This window comes from Aethalodelphis obliquidens, unplaced genomic scaffold (assembly GCF_003676395.1).
Source record: "Aethalodelphis obliquidens isolate GAN/ISIS:26980383/991018 unplaced genomic scaffold, ASM367639v1 scaffold8, whole genome shotgun sequence".
Classification (NCBI taxonomy): Eukaryota; Metazoa; Chordata; class Mammalia; order Artiodactyla; family Delphinidae; genus Aethalodelphis; species Aethalodelphis obliquidens.
The window spans coordinates 60,566,424-60,585,531 of record NW_020837952.1 but is presented as its reverse complement, the minus strand read 5'-3'; the positions used below and the strand labels follow the sequence as shown (position 1 = coordinate 60,585,531).

At 38.6% G+C, this 19,108-nt stretch overlaps 1 protein-coding gene across 3 annotated transcripts in view; it reads left to right on the top strand.

Annotated features, from left to right (window-relative positions):
* The window catches only part of SMC1B (structural maintenance of chromosomes 1B), an 86,500-nt gene that overhangs the window by 23,002 nt on the left and 44,390 nt on the right, over positions 1 to 19,108 (top strand). For all 3 annotated transcript variants that reach the window (XM_027107944.1, XM_027107943.1, XM_027107942.1), the window contains exons 5-10: positions 1,935 to 2,173; positions 3,873 to 4,131; positions 5,081 to 5,221; positions 14,799 to 14,881; positions 15,474 to 15,681; positions 18,248 to 18,433. In XM_027107944.1, coding sequence (XP_026963745.1) covers positions 1,935 to 2,173; positions 3,873 to 4,131; positions 5,081 to 5,221; positions 14,799 to 14,881; positions 15,474 to 15,681; positions 18,248 to 18,433 — 1,116 coding nt within the window. The remainder of the gene's footprint in view (positions 1 to 1,934; positions 2,174 to 3,872; positions 4,132 to 5,080; positions 5,222 to 14,798; positions 14,882 to 15,473; positions 15,682 to 18,247; positions 18,434 to 19,108) is intronic.

Here is a 19,108-nt window from a genome sequence, read left to right as displayed (position 1 = left end):
GAGTAATCTTTTTCAAATACAAATCAGATTTTGTCTTGCATAAAATCTCTTCGAGAGCAGTGCTTCCTATTGCACTGAGAATCTAGTCTCCCTTTCCAGCCTGCTGATCTGCCCCTTGTTCACCGCTGAAGCTTTAACTTCCTCTACTCTCCTACCACACTGACCTTTATTATTTATTGGAAACACCATGCTCCCTTCTATCCTGGAGCTTTTGCTATTTCCTCTCCCTAGATAGTTGTACACCTGATTTTTACATGGCTGGTACTCTCATTCAAGTTTTCATAAAAAAGCCATTTACTCAGGCAGGCATTTGCTGTCCACGCCCCCAATCTAAATTAGCATCCCTTCCCTGGTACTATTGCATTACTCTATTTTGTTTCTTTTGTAGCATTTTTTTTTTAAGATTTATTATTTATTTATTTTGGCTGCACCGAGTCTTAGTTGCGGCATGTAGGATCTTTTTTTTTTTTTAAGCTGTGGCACGTGGACTTCTTAGTTGCGGCATGCATTCGGAATCTAGTTCCCCGACCAGAGATCGAACCTGAGCCCCCTGCATTGGGAGCATGGAGTCTTACCCACTGGACCACCAGGGAAGTCCCTATTTTGTAGCATATTTTGCTGTATGAAATTATCTTGTGTATTATTTGTTTGCTTATTTCATCTCTGACTCCTCTTCTTCCCTCCCTGCCCCATTAAAATTACTAGATTATAAACTTACAAGAGCAGAGACTGTTTCGATCTTGTTTTCTACTATATTTCCAGTACATAGAAGAGGGCTTGGCACACAATAGGCAATTAATTAATATTTGAAGAAATAAATGAAAAGTGGATGTGTTCCTTATTAGTGATGTTTCTCTGTTTTCTTCACATTTTTGTATGTATGTGTATGTCCTTGGTTTTGTCAGTAGAAAGGGGTGGTGTTAAGTGAAAGTCAAACTATAGTATGCATAATATACTCAAACAGCTTACAGCAGTGTAGAATTGAAGACCTTTAAAAATTATAAGGACAGTTAGAGTAGTCCACCTTCCCAGTTATTTTTTACAACATCCTGGCAGATGACCGTTTACCCAGTACTTGGAATATTTCATTGATTAAGAGCTTTCCTCTTAAGGCAGCACTTTCCTTTATTTCTTTATTAATAGCACAAATACTAAAGAAATTCTTCCATCTCACATATAACTTAGAACTTTAAAATAGTCCTATTAGTTCTATTCCTAGAAAAAATTACATCCTATAGAAGGAATTTTACCTGGAATCATTGAATTTAAAGTCTCTGGGGACCTTAAAAGTCATATAACTTCCTTCAGTTTACAAATGAGGAAGCTGATGTCAGACATGCTTGCCAAACTCTGAGGTCAAGACAAAAATGGGACAGGACTCGGTTAGTGGGTGGCCCTTCATGGTTCTTACTACCATACCACTGAGTGCATGAATATAAAATCCTTTACTGGGCTTCCCTGGTGGCGCAGCGGTTAAGAATCCGCCTGCCAGTTCAGGGGACACAGGTTCGTGTCCTGGTCCGGGAAGATCCCACATGCCACGGAGCAACTAAGCCCATGCGCCACAACTTCTGAGCCTGAGCTCTAGAGCCCGTGAGCCTCAACTACTGAAGCCCGCATGCTTAGAGCCTGTGCTCCACAGCAAGAGAAGCCACCGAGATGAGAAGCCCGTGCACCACAACAAAGACCCAACTCAGCCAAAAATAAAGAAAGAAAGAAATTTTAGAAAATAAATAAAGTCCTTTACTGGTTTATTGTAGAAGCATATGCAGAAGCCTTCTCCAAATAATGGTACTTTTGGCAAGAATAACATTTGTTAATGATGAAAATAAAAATTAATTAGCGATCATTTGTTGGCACTCTAGTTGAGTTTATGAAAGGTCAATGTAAAATATACTCCCTTTTAACTGTTGTTGAATTGTACTGTTTTATAGGCAGAACGTTACCAGAGTCTCCTTGAAGAACTGAAAAAAAGCAAGATACAACTGCAGCTTTTCCAACTGTATCACAATGAGAAAAAAATTTCTTTTCTAAACAGTGAGTTAGAGCGTGTGAATAAGGATTTGAGTGTCACAAAAGAGTCTCTTTCTAGTCATGAAAACACAGTTAAAGCCAAGAAGAAGGAACATGGAATGTTAAGCAGACAACTGCAACAAACAGAAAAAGAATTAAAGTGAGTTTTCAAAATAGTTATTAACAGTTGGATTTTATGTAGATTGATAGAAAAAATAAAAATATAAGTGACACTTTGAAAGTTGATCTTTTAAGTAAACTTTTTTACTTTGAAATACTTTTAGGTATACAGAAAAAATTCTAAAGATAGTACAGAGAGTTCCCATATTCCCCACACTCAATTTCTCTCACTTATAACATCTTATATTTTTAGTATCTCAATTAGGATTTGTCTGTTAGTTTTCTCATAATTAGCGTTTATGGGTTTGGGGGAAGAAGACCACAGAGGTAAAATGCCGTTATCATCACATTATATCAGGGATGTCAAATATCATATATGAGGAATTCCCTGGTGGTCCAGTGGTTACGACTGCACTCTCACTGCTGAGGGCCCCGTTCGATCCCTGGTCAGGGAACTAAAATCCCACAAGCTGCATGATGTGGACAATAAATAAATAAAGTGGCTATACCAAAACTTAAAAAATATATATCATATATGTTATATGACATATCATCTATCTAAGATATCATAGTATCAGCATGACATCATTATTATTTTTGTTTGTTTGTTTTGGCTGCACCACGCAGCATATAGGATCTTAGTTCCCCAATCAGGGATCAAACGCATGCCCCTGCATTGGGAGTGCAGAGTCTTAACCACTGGACCACCAGAGAAGTCCCATATCGTTATTGATGTTGACCTTTTCTTGCTTATCTGTAACCACCTATTCCAACAGTAAGAAATCTGGGTTCCACAGTCTCCCATCCATTTGCTTAATTGTTCAATTCCAGTAATCGTGTATGGCAATATAAGAATTATTAACCCATATCCTTGTGGGAAGCAACTTTATCAACTAGAGTACAAGGCTTATGTACAATCCCTTTTGCTTTTAGTTTTGTGGCCTCTACTCATTTCCAGAGTTACTTAGGTTAGCACGTTTCCCCCCACCCTCTTCAATAAGGTTGTTTCATACATTTGTAATACAGTTAGATTCTTTTGTCACATTCTACATTCTGTCTAGGATCCCTCGGCCTCCTAAATGATTTTTTTTTTAATTTGATACATTAAGATTCACTCCTGGTGCTGTAAATTTCTGTAAGTTTTCACAAATGCATGATGTCATATGTCCACCACTACAGTATCATACAGAGTAGTTTATCACTCTTAAAAAATTCCCCTGGGACTTCCCTGGTGGCGCAGTGGTTAAGAATCGCCTGCCAACGCAGGGGACACAGGTTCGAGCCCTGATCCAGGAAGGTCCCACATGCTGCGGAGCAAGTAAGCCTGTGAGCCACAACTACTGAGCCTGTGCTCTAGAGCCCGTGAGCCACAACTGCTGGAGCCCGCGTGCCTAGAGCCTATGCTCTACAACAAAGAGAGGCCACGGCAATTAGAAGCCTGCACGCTGCAACAGAGTAGCCTCCACTCGCGCAACTAGAGAAAGCCCGAGCACAGCAATGAAGACCCAATGTAGCCAAAAAAAAAGTAAATAAATAAATGTATTTAAAAAAAATAATTTCCCTATGCTTCACCTATTTGGTTCTCCCCCGCCATCTGGTAACCACTGATCCGCTTATAGTCTCTGAAAGTCAATTTTTATCGTTTCTTTTTAAATGTATAATTTGATCAAAAGAACTTATTCCCTTTATATACTATAAAATTAAATTTCCTTTAAAGCAAACTTTATTTTTCTTTTTAGATCTCTTGAAGCACTTTTAAATCAGAAGAGGCCTCAATACATTAAAGCTAAAGAAAACACTTCTCACCACCTCAAGAAGTTAGATGTGGCTAAGAAATCAATAAAGGACAGTGAAAAACAATGTTCTAAACAGGAAGATGACATAAAGGCCTTAGAGACAGAGCTGGTTGATTTAGATGGTGCATGGAGAAGTTTTGAAAAGCAGATTGAGGAAGAAATTTTACGTAAAGGGCGAGACATTGAACTAGAAGCCAGTCAGGTGAAAAAGTTGACATATGGGAAATCATTTGTTTCTATTGTTTCAGCTTTTCCTTTTAATTAGAAAAAAATTAAAGGATGACCTCTCTTTCTGATATTTTAGGAGATTTTCCTCAGAATTTAAATTAATGAGGATTTAAATTTTTCAGCCTATTGTAGAATCTAAATTTAATCTTTACAGTAGGCTATTTTTCCTTCATAAAATTAGATGACATTATAACATTTATGAGTTAATTAAAGTCATAGGAAATACTTCAACCAAGGTTACAGGGTATCATTTTGTAATAAAAGTTAGGTAATTAAATTATATTCTTATGCTTTTAAGGTAATCATTTTTTTCCTCATGAATATTGTAAAACCTTAAAAGTCAGATAATATATGGCTGTGAAGAAAACATGATCACTTAATTGACAAAAGGGAAATTGATTCCTTAAGATTATTTAAAATGTTAAGTGATTAATATCCATTTAGTACATAAGATTTAATTATAAGTCAATAGTAGATATCCAAAAATTTATAATTGAGTTTTCAAATAGTCCCTCAACTAAATTTGTCATTTATCTCTTTCATTAATTTTATAATAACCTTATATCACAATATATATACTAAAATAATTGTGACTGTATAAATAGAAAAATACACAATTTTCTCTGAACTTTTTTAAGAATTTTAATGAGTTTTAATGCTCTTTCTCTTTTAAGAATTTCTTACAGAGACCTTATAGAGTTGGTTTTGAATACCTTATTGATCTATCTAAACAGTTTTAAATAAGAAGACGTTCATTTTACGTTCATGCTATCTTAGCCAGAGAAAATGGCTAATTATGGCCTAATTTATATAAAACATAATTTTGATAAGTTTAATTATCAGCTAGTGAAGGATAGCATATAAAGAATTTCCTCTCATGCTTCTTTAAGTGAGTTAGCAATGTTTAAATGCTCTTTATACAGCTGGATCAATACAAAGAACTTAAGGAACAAGTAAGAAAGAAAGTGGCTATAATGACCCAACAATTGGAAAAGCTGCAGTGGGAACAAAAGGCTGATGAAGAAAGACTGGCATTTGAAAAGAGGAGGCATGGGGAAGCTCAGGTACCTTGGTTTGGGCAGTAATGACTTAGAATTATTTTTCATGAAATTTTATTCCCTTTTTTGTATTGGTTTTTCAGTATATAAATGGATTTACATCAGACATAAGGAATTAATTAAATTTTCTGGATTACCTGTTAGACTGCTTAGTATTGTATCATTTAGGTGCTCTTTCATGGTCTAAGATATAAACAGACAGTGTCTTCATTCATATAGTCAGTAAGCATTTTATGTGCACCTGTATAATGATAGGTGTGGGCAGATGATATTGTCTATTCTTACATGTAGGTTAGTCCAGTGAGGTTAGGAGGAGGGTTGATAAAGGAAAAAAACAAGTATCATAATGCAGGTGAAAAGTCATTTGGAAACATTAAGGACATAGCCCAAGAGGAGCTTAATAGTCTACATGAGAGGTAACTATCAAGACAGCATTACAGTGTTCTGCCTTAGAGTAAGGCAGACCTGGCTTCCATCCAGTCTTGTCCTGTCACTGACCTGTGCTGGTATAAATAAATCATTTCACTTCTCTGAACTTTGATTTCTTAATTTGAACAATGAGGATAGGTATGTCATTTTTTATGGCTGAGTAACATTCCACTGTATATATAATATACCACATCTTTATCCATTCATCTATTGATGGACACTTAGGTTGCTTCCATATCTTGGCTATTGTAAAAAGTACTGCAGTGAACATGGGAGTGCATATATCTTTTTTAATTATTGTATTTGTTTTCTTTGCATAAGTATTCAGGAGTGGTATTGCTGGATCATAAGGTAGTTCAATTTTTAATTTTGTGAGAAATCTCCATAAGGTTTTCCATAGTGGCTACACCAATTTACATTCCCACCAGCAGTAAGAGAGTTCACTTTTCTCCACATCCTCGCCAGCACTTGTTATTGTTTTCTTTGTAATAGCCATTCTGACAGGGGTGAGGTGATATCTCATTGTGGTTTTGACTTGCATTTCCTGCTGACTAGTGATGTTGAGCATCTTTTCATGTGCCTGCTGGCTGTCTATATGTCTTCCTTGGAAAAATGTCTATTCAGGTACCCTGCCCATTTTTTAATTAGGTCTTTCTTTTTTTATAAACTTATTTTATTTTATTTATTTTTGGCTGCATTGGGTCTTTGCTGCGTGTAGGCTTTCTCTAGTTGCAGCAAGCAGAGGCTACTCTTCATTGCGGTGCACGGGCTTCTCACTGCAGTGGCTTCTCGTTGCGGAGCACGGGCTCTCGGGGTGCGGGCTTCAGTAGTTGTGGCATGTGGGCTCAGTAGTTGTGGCTTGTGGGCTCTAGAGTGCAGGCTCAGTAGTTGTGGCACATGGGTTTAGTTGCTCCACAGCACGTGGGATCTTCCCGGACCGGACCTGGGAGCGAACCTGTGTCCCCTGCATTGGCAGGCAGATTCTTAACCACTACGCCACCAGGGAAGTCCAGGTCTTTTTTTTTATGTGGAGTTGTATGAGTTCTTTCTATGTTTTGGATGTTAACCCCTTATCATATATATTGATTGCAAACATCTTCTCCCATTCAAAGCTGCTACCTCAGTTTAGGTCACTATAAACTTCCCTCTTAGAACTGCTTTTGCTGCATTCCGTAGATTTTGGATCATTGTATTTTCATTTGTCTTGGTGTTTTTGCTAATTTCTTCTTCGATTTCTTCATCAATCCATTGGTTGTTTAGTAGTAATTGTTTAGTCTCCACATATTTGTGTTTTGGGCAGTTTTTTCCTTGTAGTTGATTTCTAGTCTCTGTTGTGGTTAGAAAAGATTCTTGATATGATTTTAGTTTTCTTAAATGTATTGTGACTTGCTTTGTGGCCTAGCATCCAATCTATCCTGGGGAATGTTCTAAGTGCACTTGAAAAGAATGTTTATTTTGCTGTTTGGGCATGAAATGTCATATATATATCTATTAATTTCATCTGATCTAATGAGCTGTTTAAGGCCAGTGTTTCCTTATTGATTTTCTGTCTGGATGAATTGTCCATTGATGTAACTGGAGTGTTGAAGTCTCCTCCTGTTTTTGTGTATCTGTCAATTTCTCCCTTTATATCTCTTAATATTTGCTTTATGTATTTAGGTGCTCCTATGTTGGGCACATATATACTTAAAATTGTTATATCTTCTTGTTGGTTTGATCCCTTTATCATTATATAATAATGCCCATCATTGTTTTAAAGACTGTTTTATCTGATATAAGTATTGCCACCTCAGCTTTCTTTTTGTTTCCATTTGCATGGAGTACCTTATTCCATCCCCTCACTTTCAGTCTGTGTGTGTCGCTAGATCTGAAGTGAGTCTCCTGTAGGCAGCATATACATTTTTTAAAAATTCATTCAGTAACTCCATGTCTTTTGATTGGAGCATTTAGTCCATTTACATTTAAAGTAATTACTGATAGGTATGTACTCATTGCCATTTTGTTCATTGTTTCTGGGTCACTTTGTAATTATCTTTTATTCCTTTCATCTTTTGTCCTCTTCCCTTGTGATTTCATGACTATTTTTAGTGTTATATTTGGATTCCTTTCCTCTTTTTTTGTGTGTATCTGTCATAGGCTTTTGGTTTGTGGTTACCATGAGGTTCATATATAATATATGAACATGTTATGTCATATGTAACACATAATATATATGATTCATATATACATATGATTATTTTGATATCTTAAGTTCCATTGCATTCTAACAACCTCACATTTTTACTCCCTCTTTAAGTTTAATTTTTTTTTTTTTTTTTTTTTTACGGTACAAGGGCCTCTCACTGTTGTGGCCTCTCCCGTTGCGGAGCACAGGCTCCAGACGTGCAGGCTCAGCGGCCATGGCTCACGGGCCCAGCCGCTCCACGGCATGTGGGATCTTCCCAGACCGGGGCACGAACCCATGTCTCCTGCATCGGCAGGTGGACTCTCAACCACTGCGCCACCAGGGAAGCCCAAGTTTAATGTGTTTTTTTGTTTTTAAATAAATAAATTTATTTATTTATTTATGGCTGCGTCAGGTCTTCATTGCTGCGCGTGGGCTTTCTCTAGTTGCGGTGAGCGGGGGCTGCTCTTCATTGCTGTGTACAGGCTTCTGACTGCGGTGGCTTCTCTTGTTGCAGAGCACAGGCTCTAGGCACGTGGACTTTAGTAGTTGTGGCTCGTGGACTGTAGAGCACAGGCTCAGTAGTTGTGGCGTACAGGCTTAGTTGCTCTGTGGCGTGTGGGATCTTCCCACACTAGGGCTCGAACCTGTGTCCCCTGCATTGGCAGGCAGATTCTTAACCGCTGCGCCACCAGGGAAGTCCCAAGTTTAATGCTTTCGACATCATATTTTACATCTTTTTGTTTTGTATATCCTTTAACTACTTATTGTGGTTACAGATGATTTTACTGCTTTTGTCTTTTAACCTTCCTACTAGCTTTATAAGTGGTTTATCTACTACCTTTACTGTAGGTTTGCCTTTACCAGTGAGATTTTTCTTTCCATAATTTTCAGATTTCTAGTTGTATCCTTTTCTTTTCCATTTTGAAAAGTCCCTTTAACATTTCTTATAAAGCCAGTTCAGTGGTGCTGAGCTCTTAGCTTTTGCTTGCTTGTCTGTAAAACTCATTCTCACTCTTTCAAATTTGCATGATAGCCTTGCCTGGTAGAGTTTTGGTTGTAGATTTTTCCCTTTCATCACTTAGAGTATATTGTGCTACTCCCATCTGGTCTGCAAAGTTTCTGCTGGAAAGTCAGCTCATAGTCTTATGGGAGTTTCCTTATACATAACTAGTTGTTTTTCTTTTGCTGCTTTTAAGAATCTCTCTTTATCTTTAATTTTTGCCATTTTAATTATAAAGTGTCTTGGTATGGATCTCTTTGGGTTCATCTTATTTAGGACTCTCTGTGTTTCCTGGACCTGGATGTTTGTTTGTTTCCCCAGGTTAGGGAAGTTTTAAGCTATTATTTCTTCAGATAAGTTCTCTGCCCCTTTTTCTCTCTCTTCTCCTTCTGGGACCCCTGTAATGCTAATGTTAGTACACTTGATATTGTCCCAGGGGTCTGTTAAACTATGCTCATTTTTTAAAATTCTTTTTTCTGTTCTGCTTGGGCAGTTTCCAGTACTCTGTCTTCCAGATTGCTGATCTATTTCTCTGTTTCATCTAATCTTCTGTTGATTCCGTCTAGTGAACTTTTTTTTTTTTAATTTATTTTTGGCTGCATTGGGTCTTTATTACTGCACATGGGCTTTCTCTAGTTGCAGTGAGCAGGAGCTACTCTTCATTGCAGTGTGTGGGCTTCTCATTGCAGTGGCTTCTCTAGGCACATGGGCTTCAGTAGTTACAGCACACGGGCTCAGTAGTTGCAGCACATGGGCTCTAGGGCACGTGGGCTTCAGTAGTTGTGGCGCATGGCCTTCGTTGCTTTGCAGTATTTGGGATCTTCCCAGACCTGGGATCTTCCTGGACCAGGGATCAAATCCGTGGCCCCTGCATTGGCAGGCGGATTTTTAACCACTGTACCACTAGGGAAGTCCCCTAGTGAACTTTTTATTTCAGTTATTGTATTCTTAATCTGTTTGGTTCTTTGTTATATTTGCTAACTCTCTGTTGAAATTCTCATTGTGTTTGCCCATTCTTCTGCCTATTTTAGTGAGCATCTTTACGATCATTACCTTGGAGAATCTTTATGGGGTGGATTGCTCCTCTTTATTTCCTTTAGTTCTTTTTCTGAGGTTTTGTCTTTCTATAAAAAAAAAAAATTATTTATTTATTTATTTGGTTGTGCTGGGTCTTAGTTGCTGCTTGCAGTCTCCTTAGTTGCAGAATGTGGGCTCCTTAGTTGCAGCACATGGGCTCCTTAGTTGTGTCTTGAGGGCTCCTTAGTTGCAGCTCGCCAGCTCCTTAGTTGCGGCACGTGGGCTCCTTTGTTGCAGCAGGCAGACTCCTTAGTTGCGGCAGGCAGGCTCCTTAGTTATGGCATGTGAACTCTTAGTTGCGGCATGCATGTGGGATCTAGTTTCCTGACCAGGGATCGAACCCGGGCCCCCTGCATTGGGAGCACAGAGTCTTAACCATTGCGCCACCAGGGAAGTCCCCTGAGGTTTTGTCTTAATCCTTTATTTGGAGCATACTCCCCTGTCCTCTCATTTTACCTAATTCTCTGTGTATAATTCTATGTTTTAGGTAGGTTGTTTTTACTTCCTAATCTTAGAGAAGTAGCCTTACGTAGGAGATGTCCTGTGGGGCCCAGCAGCACACTCCCCTCTGGTGCCCCCTGTGTGGGCTGCATGCACCCTTCTGTTGGCAGGGAGGTAACTACTTGGGCATGCTGTAGGTGGGGCAGGCCCCTGGCCCTGTTGGCTGCAAGGCCCTACTTTGTGCGTGGTTGCGGCTGCTGGAGGGTGAGATAGGCTTCCATGTGGTTGGCTGTGCAGCCTAAAGGGCACAGAGCTGCTACTGGCCCACTGATAGGTGAGGCCAGGTCCTGCATGGCTGGCTGCACAGCTTGGGAGGGCCCAGGGCTGCTGCTGACCGCTGGTGGGTGGGGCCTGGACCCCACATGACCAGTGCAGGCCTGCTGGTGGGCAGTTTTAGGCCAGAGGGAGGATTCCAAAACAGTGCTTGCCAGCACTGGTGTCATCACTATAGAATGAGCTCCCCCAGATGGCTGCCACCAGCATCTGTGTCCCCAGGAAGAATCCCAGTTGCCTTCTGCCTCTCCAGGAGGTTCTCCAAGATCAGCAAGTGGATCTGACCCAGACTGCTTTCAAACTACTGCCTCTGTGCTGGGACTTAGAGCATATGAGATTTTGCATGCACCCTTTAAGAGTAGAGAGTCTCTGTTTCCCACAGTCCTCTGGCTCTCTGGTATGTAAACCCTGCTCATTTTCAAAGCCAGACGTTCTGGGGGCTCACCTTCCTGGTGCAGAACCCCCAAGCTGGGGAGCCCGATGTGGGGCTCTGACCCCTTGCTCTTTGGAGAGAACCTCTATGATCGTCATATTTCTTCTGTTAATGAGTCCCCAACCCGGGGGTATTGGTCCTGACTGTACCATGTCTCTGCCCTGCTCACCTGTCTCGTGGTTCCTTCTTTATATCTTTTTTTGTGGCAAATCATTTCTGATAGTCTTCAGGTTTTTCTCATAGTTACTCTATAAGTAGTTATAATTTTGGTATGCTCATGGAAGGAGGTGAATTCAGGGTTTTCCTACTCCTCCACCTTGGCCATACCCTCTGTACTCTTATAGCTTTAAATACCATCTGTTGATGACTCCCAAGTTTGTATTTCTAGCTCACAACCTCATATATCCAGCTGCTTCCTCATCATCTTCATTCTGGGTATTGAATAGATATCTTAAACTTAAGTCCCAAACTGAACTTCTGCTCACACCCAAATGCACCCCAAACATAGTCTTTCCAATCTCTGATGATGACAAGTCAGTCTTACTGGTTGATGGGGTCAAAAATCTTGGAGTCCATCTTTTACTCTTTTAGGAAATTGTGTTGGCTCCACCTTCAAAGTATACCAAAAATCTTACCACTTCTCTCCATTTCTACTGCTACCACCATGGTCCAAGCCACCATCTTTTTGTTTTTTGTTTAGATCAGTGTAGTAGCCTGAAAGTTTTCTCTCTTGTGTCTCCTTCATAATAGTCTCAGCACAGCAGCCAAAGTGATGCTTTTAATATCTAAATCAGATCATGAAACTTGCTCTTTTTGAAGTCCTCTAGTGACTTCCCCTTGCACATAAAGTTTAAGTCAAAGTCCTTGAGTGCCCTACATAGACTTACATGATCTGCTTGCCCCTTCCACCCCAATTTACCTCTCAAACCTCCTGTTTTTCTGTTCTTGCTCTTGTTCTCTGTGGTCTAGCTGTAATGGCCTCCTGGAACGTATCAGACATGTTTCTGCCTTAGGGCCTTTGCACTGGCTATTCCTCTGCTTGGAACATGCTTTCCCTACATTTCTTAATTTTTAACACTCTCATGTCCTGTAAGTCTTTGCTCAAATGTTGCCTTCTCAATGAGACCTACTACCCTGACTACCCTATTTAAAATTGTAGTCCCCAGTGCACTTCTGCTCCCCTTACCCTAGCTCTGTTTTTCCCAGTGTTTATCTCCTAACATACTGTTTAATTTGCATATTGTTTGTCTACTGTCCCTCTCTAGAATGTAAACTGCACAAGAGCAGGGATGTTTGTTTTGTTCGCTGGTACATCTCAAGCACCTAGAATAGTTCCTGATCTAGAGCAGATAATAAGTATTTGTTGGATTAATGAATTTTAAAAATGAAGGAATCAAGGCACGAGATAGTTAACTTGACTGAACTAGTAAGTGGAGGAACTGGGATTTGATTCTAAACACTTTGTCTCCAGAATGAACCTTCTTAATCCTACACTGTATGCCTCTCATTGTAGTCTCTTTGTGAGTTAGCAGATGAAAATACAAACAAATATGAAGGGTAGTATATGATAATATACTTATATATTGATAATCATATGAGTAGAAGAGAGGACATTTTGTGGAAGGAGAAAAATGTATAACATATCAGTAATTACTTTTAAAACACTGGTATAATTTGTATCACATTATAAAATTATACACTGATTTCTCATTGCACATTTTTGCCTCTGTGCATGCTAATTTTGGAAAAACCTACTCATCATTACATGTTCAATTCAATAGTTACCCACACCACAAAGTCTTCCCTGGTTTGCCTTTTCTCCCCACCCCACCAAAAAAAAAACCTGAAAAATAGTTTCTTCCTCATCTAATCACCCATTGTTCTTAATCTGTTTCTGTCTAAGGGCTTTTATCAGATTGGAGGAAAAGTACAGTTAATGGTATAGCTCTATTAGGCTGGAAGCTTTTTAAAGGCAGGATTCGTAATAGTGTCCTATTGTAAGTCCCATGTACTTGGTAGATGTCGGTAAGTGTTGATTGAATCTCTGTTGTCTTTTGAATAGAAAAACACTGACAGAAGAAATAACATATCAGGGTGGAAAGAGATGAAAAAATCTGTACTCATACTTGGTTTCCCACAGGACTGGTGGTTCCCAGGTGGAAAGGGCTATAACTTTCCACAGATCCAAGATCACTAGGGGCTGGGCAGGGGTTGGTTTTTCTAGACAACTGGCATGATCAGCTGGCATCTTGAATCCAGAATGCCTGGTGTCAAGGCAGTCTGATTATCCCCCATGACGTGTCCAACGGAGCATCCAGGCCCTGACACAAGCCCTGGGACTGGCCAGAGTAAAGGCAGAGGCAGGTGTTTCCAGTTGACTAAACTTGGTCCTTGATGTTAGCTAATCTTGTTCCTGTCTCTTTGAATGGAATTCTTCTTTTTAACTTTTATTTATTTTATTTATTTATTTTTGGCTGCATTGGGTCTTCATTGCTGCACGCAGGCTTTCCCTAGTTGCAGTGAGTGGGGGCAACTCTTCACTGCGGTGCACGGGCTTCTTATTGCGGTGGCTTCTCTTGTTGTGGAGCACGGGCTCTAGGCGTGCAGGCTCAGTAGTTGTGGCACATGGGCTTAGTTGTTCCGCGGCATGTGGGATATTCCCAGACCAGGGCTTGAACCCTTGTCCCCTGCATTGGCAAGCGGATTCTTAACCACTGGACCACCAGGGAAGCCTGAATGGAATTCTTAAGTGAGATAACAGAATTTCAATATGGGGACTCTAATTTCAAAATGTGGGAGTCCCTGGAGAAAAGGAATTGTATCTTAATCATTTTTATAGCTGTTGGCACCTAGCATAGTAGATGTTTGTTCGGTGAATTTCTGTGATAAATGAGTAAAATGAGATCATTAACTTCATGGTATATTTTATCCTTTACCACTTGAAAACTGGTATTTCTTCTCTTTTTTGCTGTTGTATACTGAAAAAGAATTGTGTTTTTTACTTTTGTACACTCCTGGTTTTAGATCACTTAGTAATGGAGTAAGACAGATTAATCTTGCTATAATGTGCAGGATGCATGAGACAGGGAGAATGTTAAAGGTGAGAAACAAATTGGAGACGACCACAATCCTTGGACTTGGTGATAAGGTGAATGTGGAGCATGAAGCCCTCCTTCCACAAGCCTATAGCTGCCTCGGAGATTCCTATACAATTATAGTGCTGAGCCACTCTGTCGGAATTACTTATTTGTCTGTTTCTCCCACCAAACCTTAGTCCTTGAGAGCAGGGACTCTGTCTTGTTCATTATTATATCTGTAGTTCCTAGCACATGGTAGGCAGTGAATAAATATTTATTGAATGAGTTAGTTTGAGAGAGAGATAAGAACTGTATATAGATATTTGAAAATAATCTCCCTGGGGTTTGAAGTTACCAAAGTAAACTTGCTGGAGATCAGGTATCTCCAGCCAGGACATAAATGATGGAGCCAGGATTTGAACCCTGAGCCTTGAAACCTCAAAGCTCTGTACCATATTGCCTTTTCAAAGTTAAAATGTGCTCTTATAAGAATTTTCATGTGGTTATATATATTTCAAATTTAGAACAATGTATACTGTTATAGTAAGTTCTGGGCATATAGTGAAAAGTAATCAATTTTGTTTGGATTTGCTGTAATTGATTTCAGATTTCATTTCCTATTTTAGGGAAATCTAAAACAAATAAAAGAACAAATAGAAGATCATAAAAAGCGAATAGAGAAGTTGGAGGAGTATATAAAAACATGCATGTAAGTATAGTAAAAACAAATTCCTTGCAGCTTTCTTGTATCTCAGGGGTCTCGATATTTGTAGTATAGTCATCAGATGAATACTTCCACTGTATCATAATGTCTTTGTCCTCCATTGTTTTTTTATTTCATTGTAGATAATTAAAAATTATCCTTGACCACTAAGGTTTAAGTTCTGAAAATATAAATGTCTAACAGTGGTGAAACTTAAAACTCTCTTTTGGTATCGATATTTTATAATAAATGTATGTCATGAAAGGTAGCACCACCTAAATATTCTACCACGAAGAATCTCTTTTTAATTGGTATTTACTTACCATTAAGCTTATGATGATTTCTCTGGTTATAGTGACCTATCCTTTCTTTTTCAGAATCCAGAAATATGTATCTTTTGGATCAAGAAAGAATGATTAAAATATCTTTTGTCCATGTTTGGTGCTAAGTTTATTATATTGTATTTTTCATCGTTTAAAATTGATAGAGCATTATTCCATTCCCCTGCAATGCCAGACTAGAGTATACTGTATCTTGTAATTCCTAAATTTGGGGTTTTCTTTTTGCTGTATAATGTATTATTGTTACTGTTGTGTAGGAATTTCTTGAAAGAGAAAAAACAGCAAGAGGAAACCCTAGTGGATGAAATTGAAAAGACAAAATCAAGAATGTCTGAAGTTAATGAAGAGCTGAATCTTATTAGAAGTGAACTGCAGAATGCTGGAATTGATAACCATGAGGGAAAACGTCAGCAAAAGAGAGCAGAGGTTCTGGAACACCTTAAAAGACTTCACCCAGATTCTGTGGTAATTGAAATAAAAAGGCTAAGCTTTCTTATTTGGGATTAAAATTTTGCCATTAATAGGAAGTAATGTTATTTCAGAAATCTATAAGTTTTGTGTTTTATTATTTATATTTAAAACATAATAGTAAATAACTGAGGTAAAATGTAAATAACTCCCAGTAATGTCTATAGATAAGTAATTATTGGGGAGAAACATTAACATGAACACATTACCCAGAAAGTCCAGGTATGGCCAACATCCCCAAAGGACACAGGTGCATGAAATAGTCTGTCGCCCATAGACACATGTCCTCAAACCTCATTTCTTCATGATTTCAGGTTTTTTAAAATATTTTTTTCAGTAGACATTGTTGGCATACTTTTGAAACAGTGAATTTTTATTCTCCAAATGTGACTGCTATCCAGTATTACTAGTGTATTTCATTAGCCCCAGTACAGCAATATCTACTAACCTGTTGCTTGGGGAGTCAGCCTCACAGAATTGTTTCCTTCGGAATTGGGGTCTGGCATCTCACTCTCTTGTCACTGACACCAGTGTACCCTGTGTTAACCGCTTGCACTCTTTGGAAACACCTGTCCATTGGCCTCCATGATACTACACTCTGTTGGTTTTCCTCCTGTCTCTCTGGCCTCCCATCTTCGTTTCCTTTACAGCATCCTTTTTGCCTTTCTGACTCTTAAGTGTTAGTCTTAACTTCTAGACAATGATGGAGGAATAAGGCTGGGTCACAGAATTCTTCCCCTAATACTACGGAGAATGACAAAAACTAGTGAGAAACCAGTTCAACAACCAAAAGAGGAAAGGGGCTCATACATCAGATGCTGTAACCTTCAGAAAATGGTAATAGTCCAGAATTTCTTTAAAAAGATTGAAGTATAGCATTGCTTGTTCTTAATTATGCAGAAGGCAAACTGATACATCGGTGAATTCCTGAGAATTCTCACTTATTATCCCTTAATCTAGAAAGAAGCAAACTCATATGTTTGTTTCCTTTAGAGTAAAAATTATCACTAAAATAGAATCGGAGAACATGGACCTCTGCTTCTCTTAGATGGAAGTGAAGGCTCTAGGGCTCCTTGTTAAATTGAGAAGCCAAATCAAAACCCTCTCCCCAAAAATGGGATTTGTTCTCTTCCCCCAAGGAGAGAAACCTTGGTATGGGATATTAATTAAAAACTGAGAAGAAAGAACAAAACTCAGGTATTCAAGTAAAGCATATGCACAGCCTTAGCACAGCTCTCTTACCCCTGCCGTCTAAGCCCTTAGATGATGGGAAATAGATCAGAAAATACTTAGAATATAGAACAAAAAATACTTGGTCCATCATCTGTTGCTCAGAGGAGATAACCATCTCAATTTTAGGTGAGACAATCAAAAAAATTATCCGTCACAGAAAATAAAAGCTTTGCCCAGAGCTGCCCACATTAAATATAGGGAAGGTGAAGAGAATCGATATGGCATCTATAGGTACATATAACAATAAAAAGAAAGAATAATTTAAAAGGCTTTTAGAAGTCGAAGAGCCTTGTGGAAGAAGGTTACAGGACAAAATCCCCCATAAGTGTTCTGTGCTGTGGACAATTTAATAAGAACTTGAATTCATAAAATCAGGTTCAAATATGAGCTAAAACGGAATAAAATAAAAAGAAAAATGTAGAGCTAAGGAGACAAATCAAGAACAAACACTGCTGAACTAATAATAAATTGCAAATAACAAGGAATGGATCACATAGCTGAAAATGAAATTACTGACCTAGAAGTAAGGCTTGAGTTAATCATAGGTAAATTGAGAAGAACAAAGACCAAGGTAATAAATATTAAAGACAATGATGATCTATCATGAAGAAATTGGTATTTCGAAGTAGAACCTAACATTGAAGAAAGAGTCTAAAGATGTAAAATTGAATCTGCAGACATTCTAGGGAGCATTGGTACAGTACGGGTGGCATTGTGACATTTAATAGACTTTTTGAACTTCAGTCTGGTTCTTGACCAGTCTTCAGATCCCCAAAAACACTTCTCCGTGGGAAGCCTTCCCTGGCTTCTCAGGTCAACCTCGTCTCTGATACATATTCTCAGAGCTCTCTGTGCTTAATCACAGTGCCTGTTATAACTCTACTTTGTACATGCATGCAATTATTGATTATTTATATCTTCCTTCCCTACTAGTCTGAAAGCTCTGTGAGGTCAGAGAGGATGTTTTACTCAGGCATGTTTACCTGGTTTGTGGCTCAGTGCCTTCATGTAGTAGGTGCCTCAGCAGTTTCTTATTTAATAAATAAGGGAATGAATGAATACTATTTAATTGCTAGCTCTGTAAAATATTTTAATACCTTGGTATGACTAATCCCTCCTTATTACTCTTTTGTTGAATGAAGTGTGACACACCTAAATGGATATTTCATAATGAAATTTATTTCCATTTGAATGAGACTGTTAAATTATCATGTTTATAATTTAGAAAATTAGTTTTTGGTCTATGCTGCTTTGTTACATTAGAAAACAATGAATTATATGTTCCTCATTAATGTATTTGTTTTTCTCTCCTTTTTTGAAACCTGCTAAGTTTGGAAGACTGCTTGACCTGTGTCATCCTATACATAAGAAATACCAGCTGGCTGTTACTAAACTTCTTGGTCGGTACATGTTTGCCATTGTTGTAGCCTCTGAAAAGGTAGCAAAAGATTGTATTCGATTTCTGAAGGAGGAAAGAGCTGAACCTGAGACATTCCTTGCTTTAGATTACCTTGATGTAAGTAATTTATAATCCTTAGTATTTAGTAGTGATATAATTCTGTCTTTTAAAGTGTGTCTTTATTGCCTGAGACTATGGTAGTGATTGAAAAAATCGTAAGTTGGATGCCAGTTAGTCATTCATTCAAATGGCTGGTGTTAATGTATTGGCAGGCAAAGAATAGTATCAAGTGGGTGCTATCTTTCTTGCCTTCATATCATTTCTTCCTAATCTAGTTTTGCCATAATTTACCCTGGTGATTTCAAGGACATTGCTCTAGCAGTGCACCACTCTGCCTACTAGCCAGCAATTTATTTTGTCCTATAGCAAAGTATAGGAGATGGATAAGACATATGTTCTGTCGGTGAAATGCCAACCCAGAGTCTCAGTTGTAAATATGTGGTCCAGTAAATATACATGTCAGCTCTTGGTGTGGAGCAAGCCAAATTTTGAACCTTGAGGTATGTATTGAAAGGCCTTAGAGCATCCAAAGTTTAAATTCCTGAGGCAGGAACTCCATCATTATCACAGCTGATATCCTTCAGTGATCTTTTCATTGCTTAATAAAGAAAATGTTCTACTTGGTCCAGCTTTCAAGTCCCTGAACTGCAGGCAGTGTGCATAGTGGTTAGGAGCACATGCCCTAGAGTTGGACTGACCTGAGTTTAAATGGTAGCCCTCCTTCTAATTAGT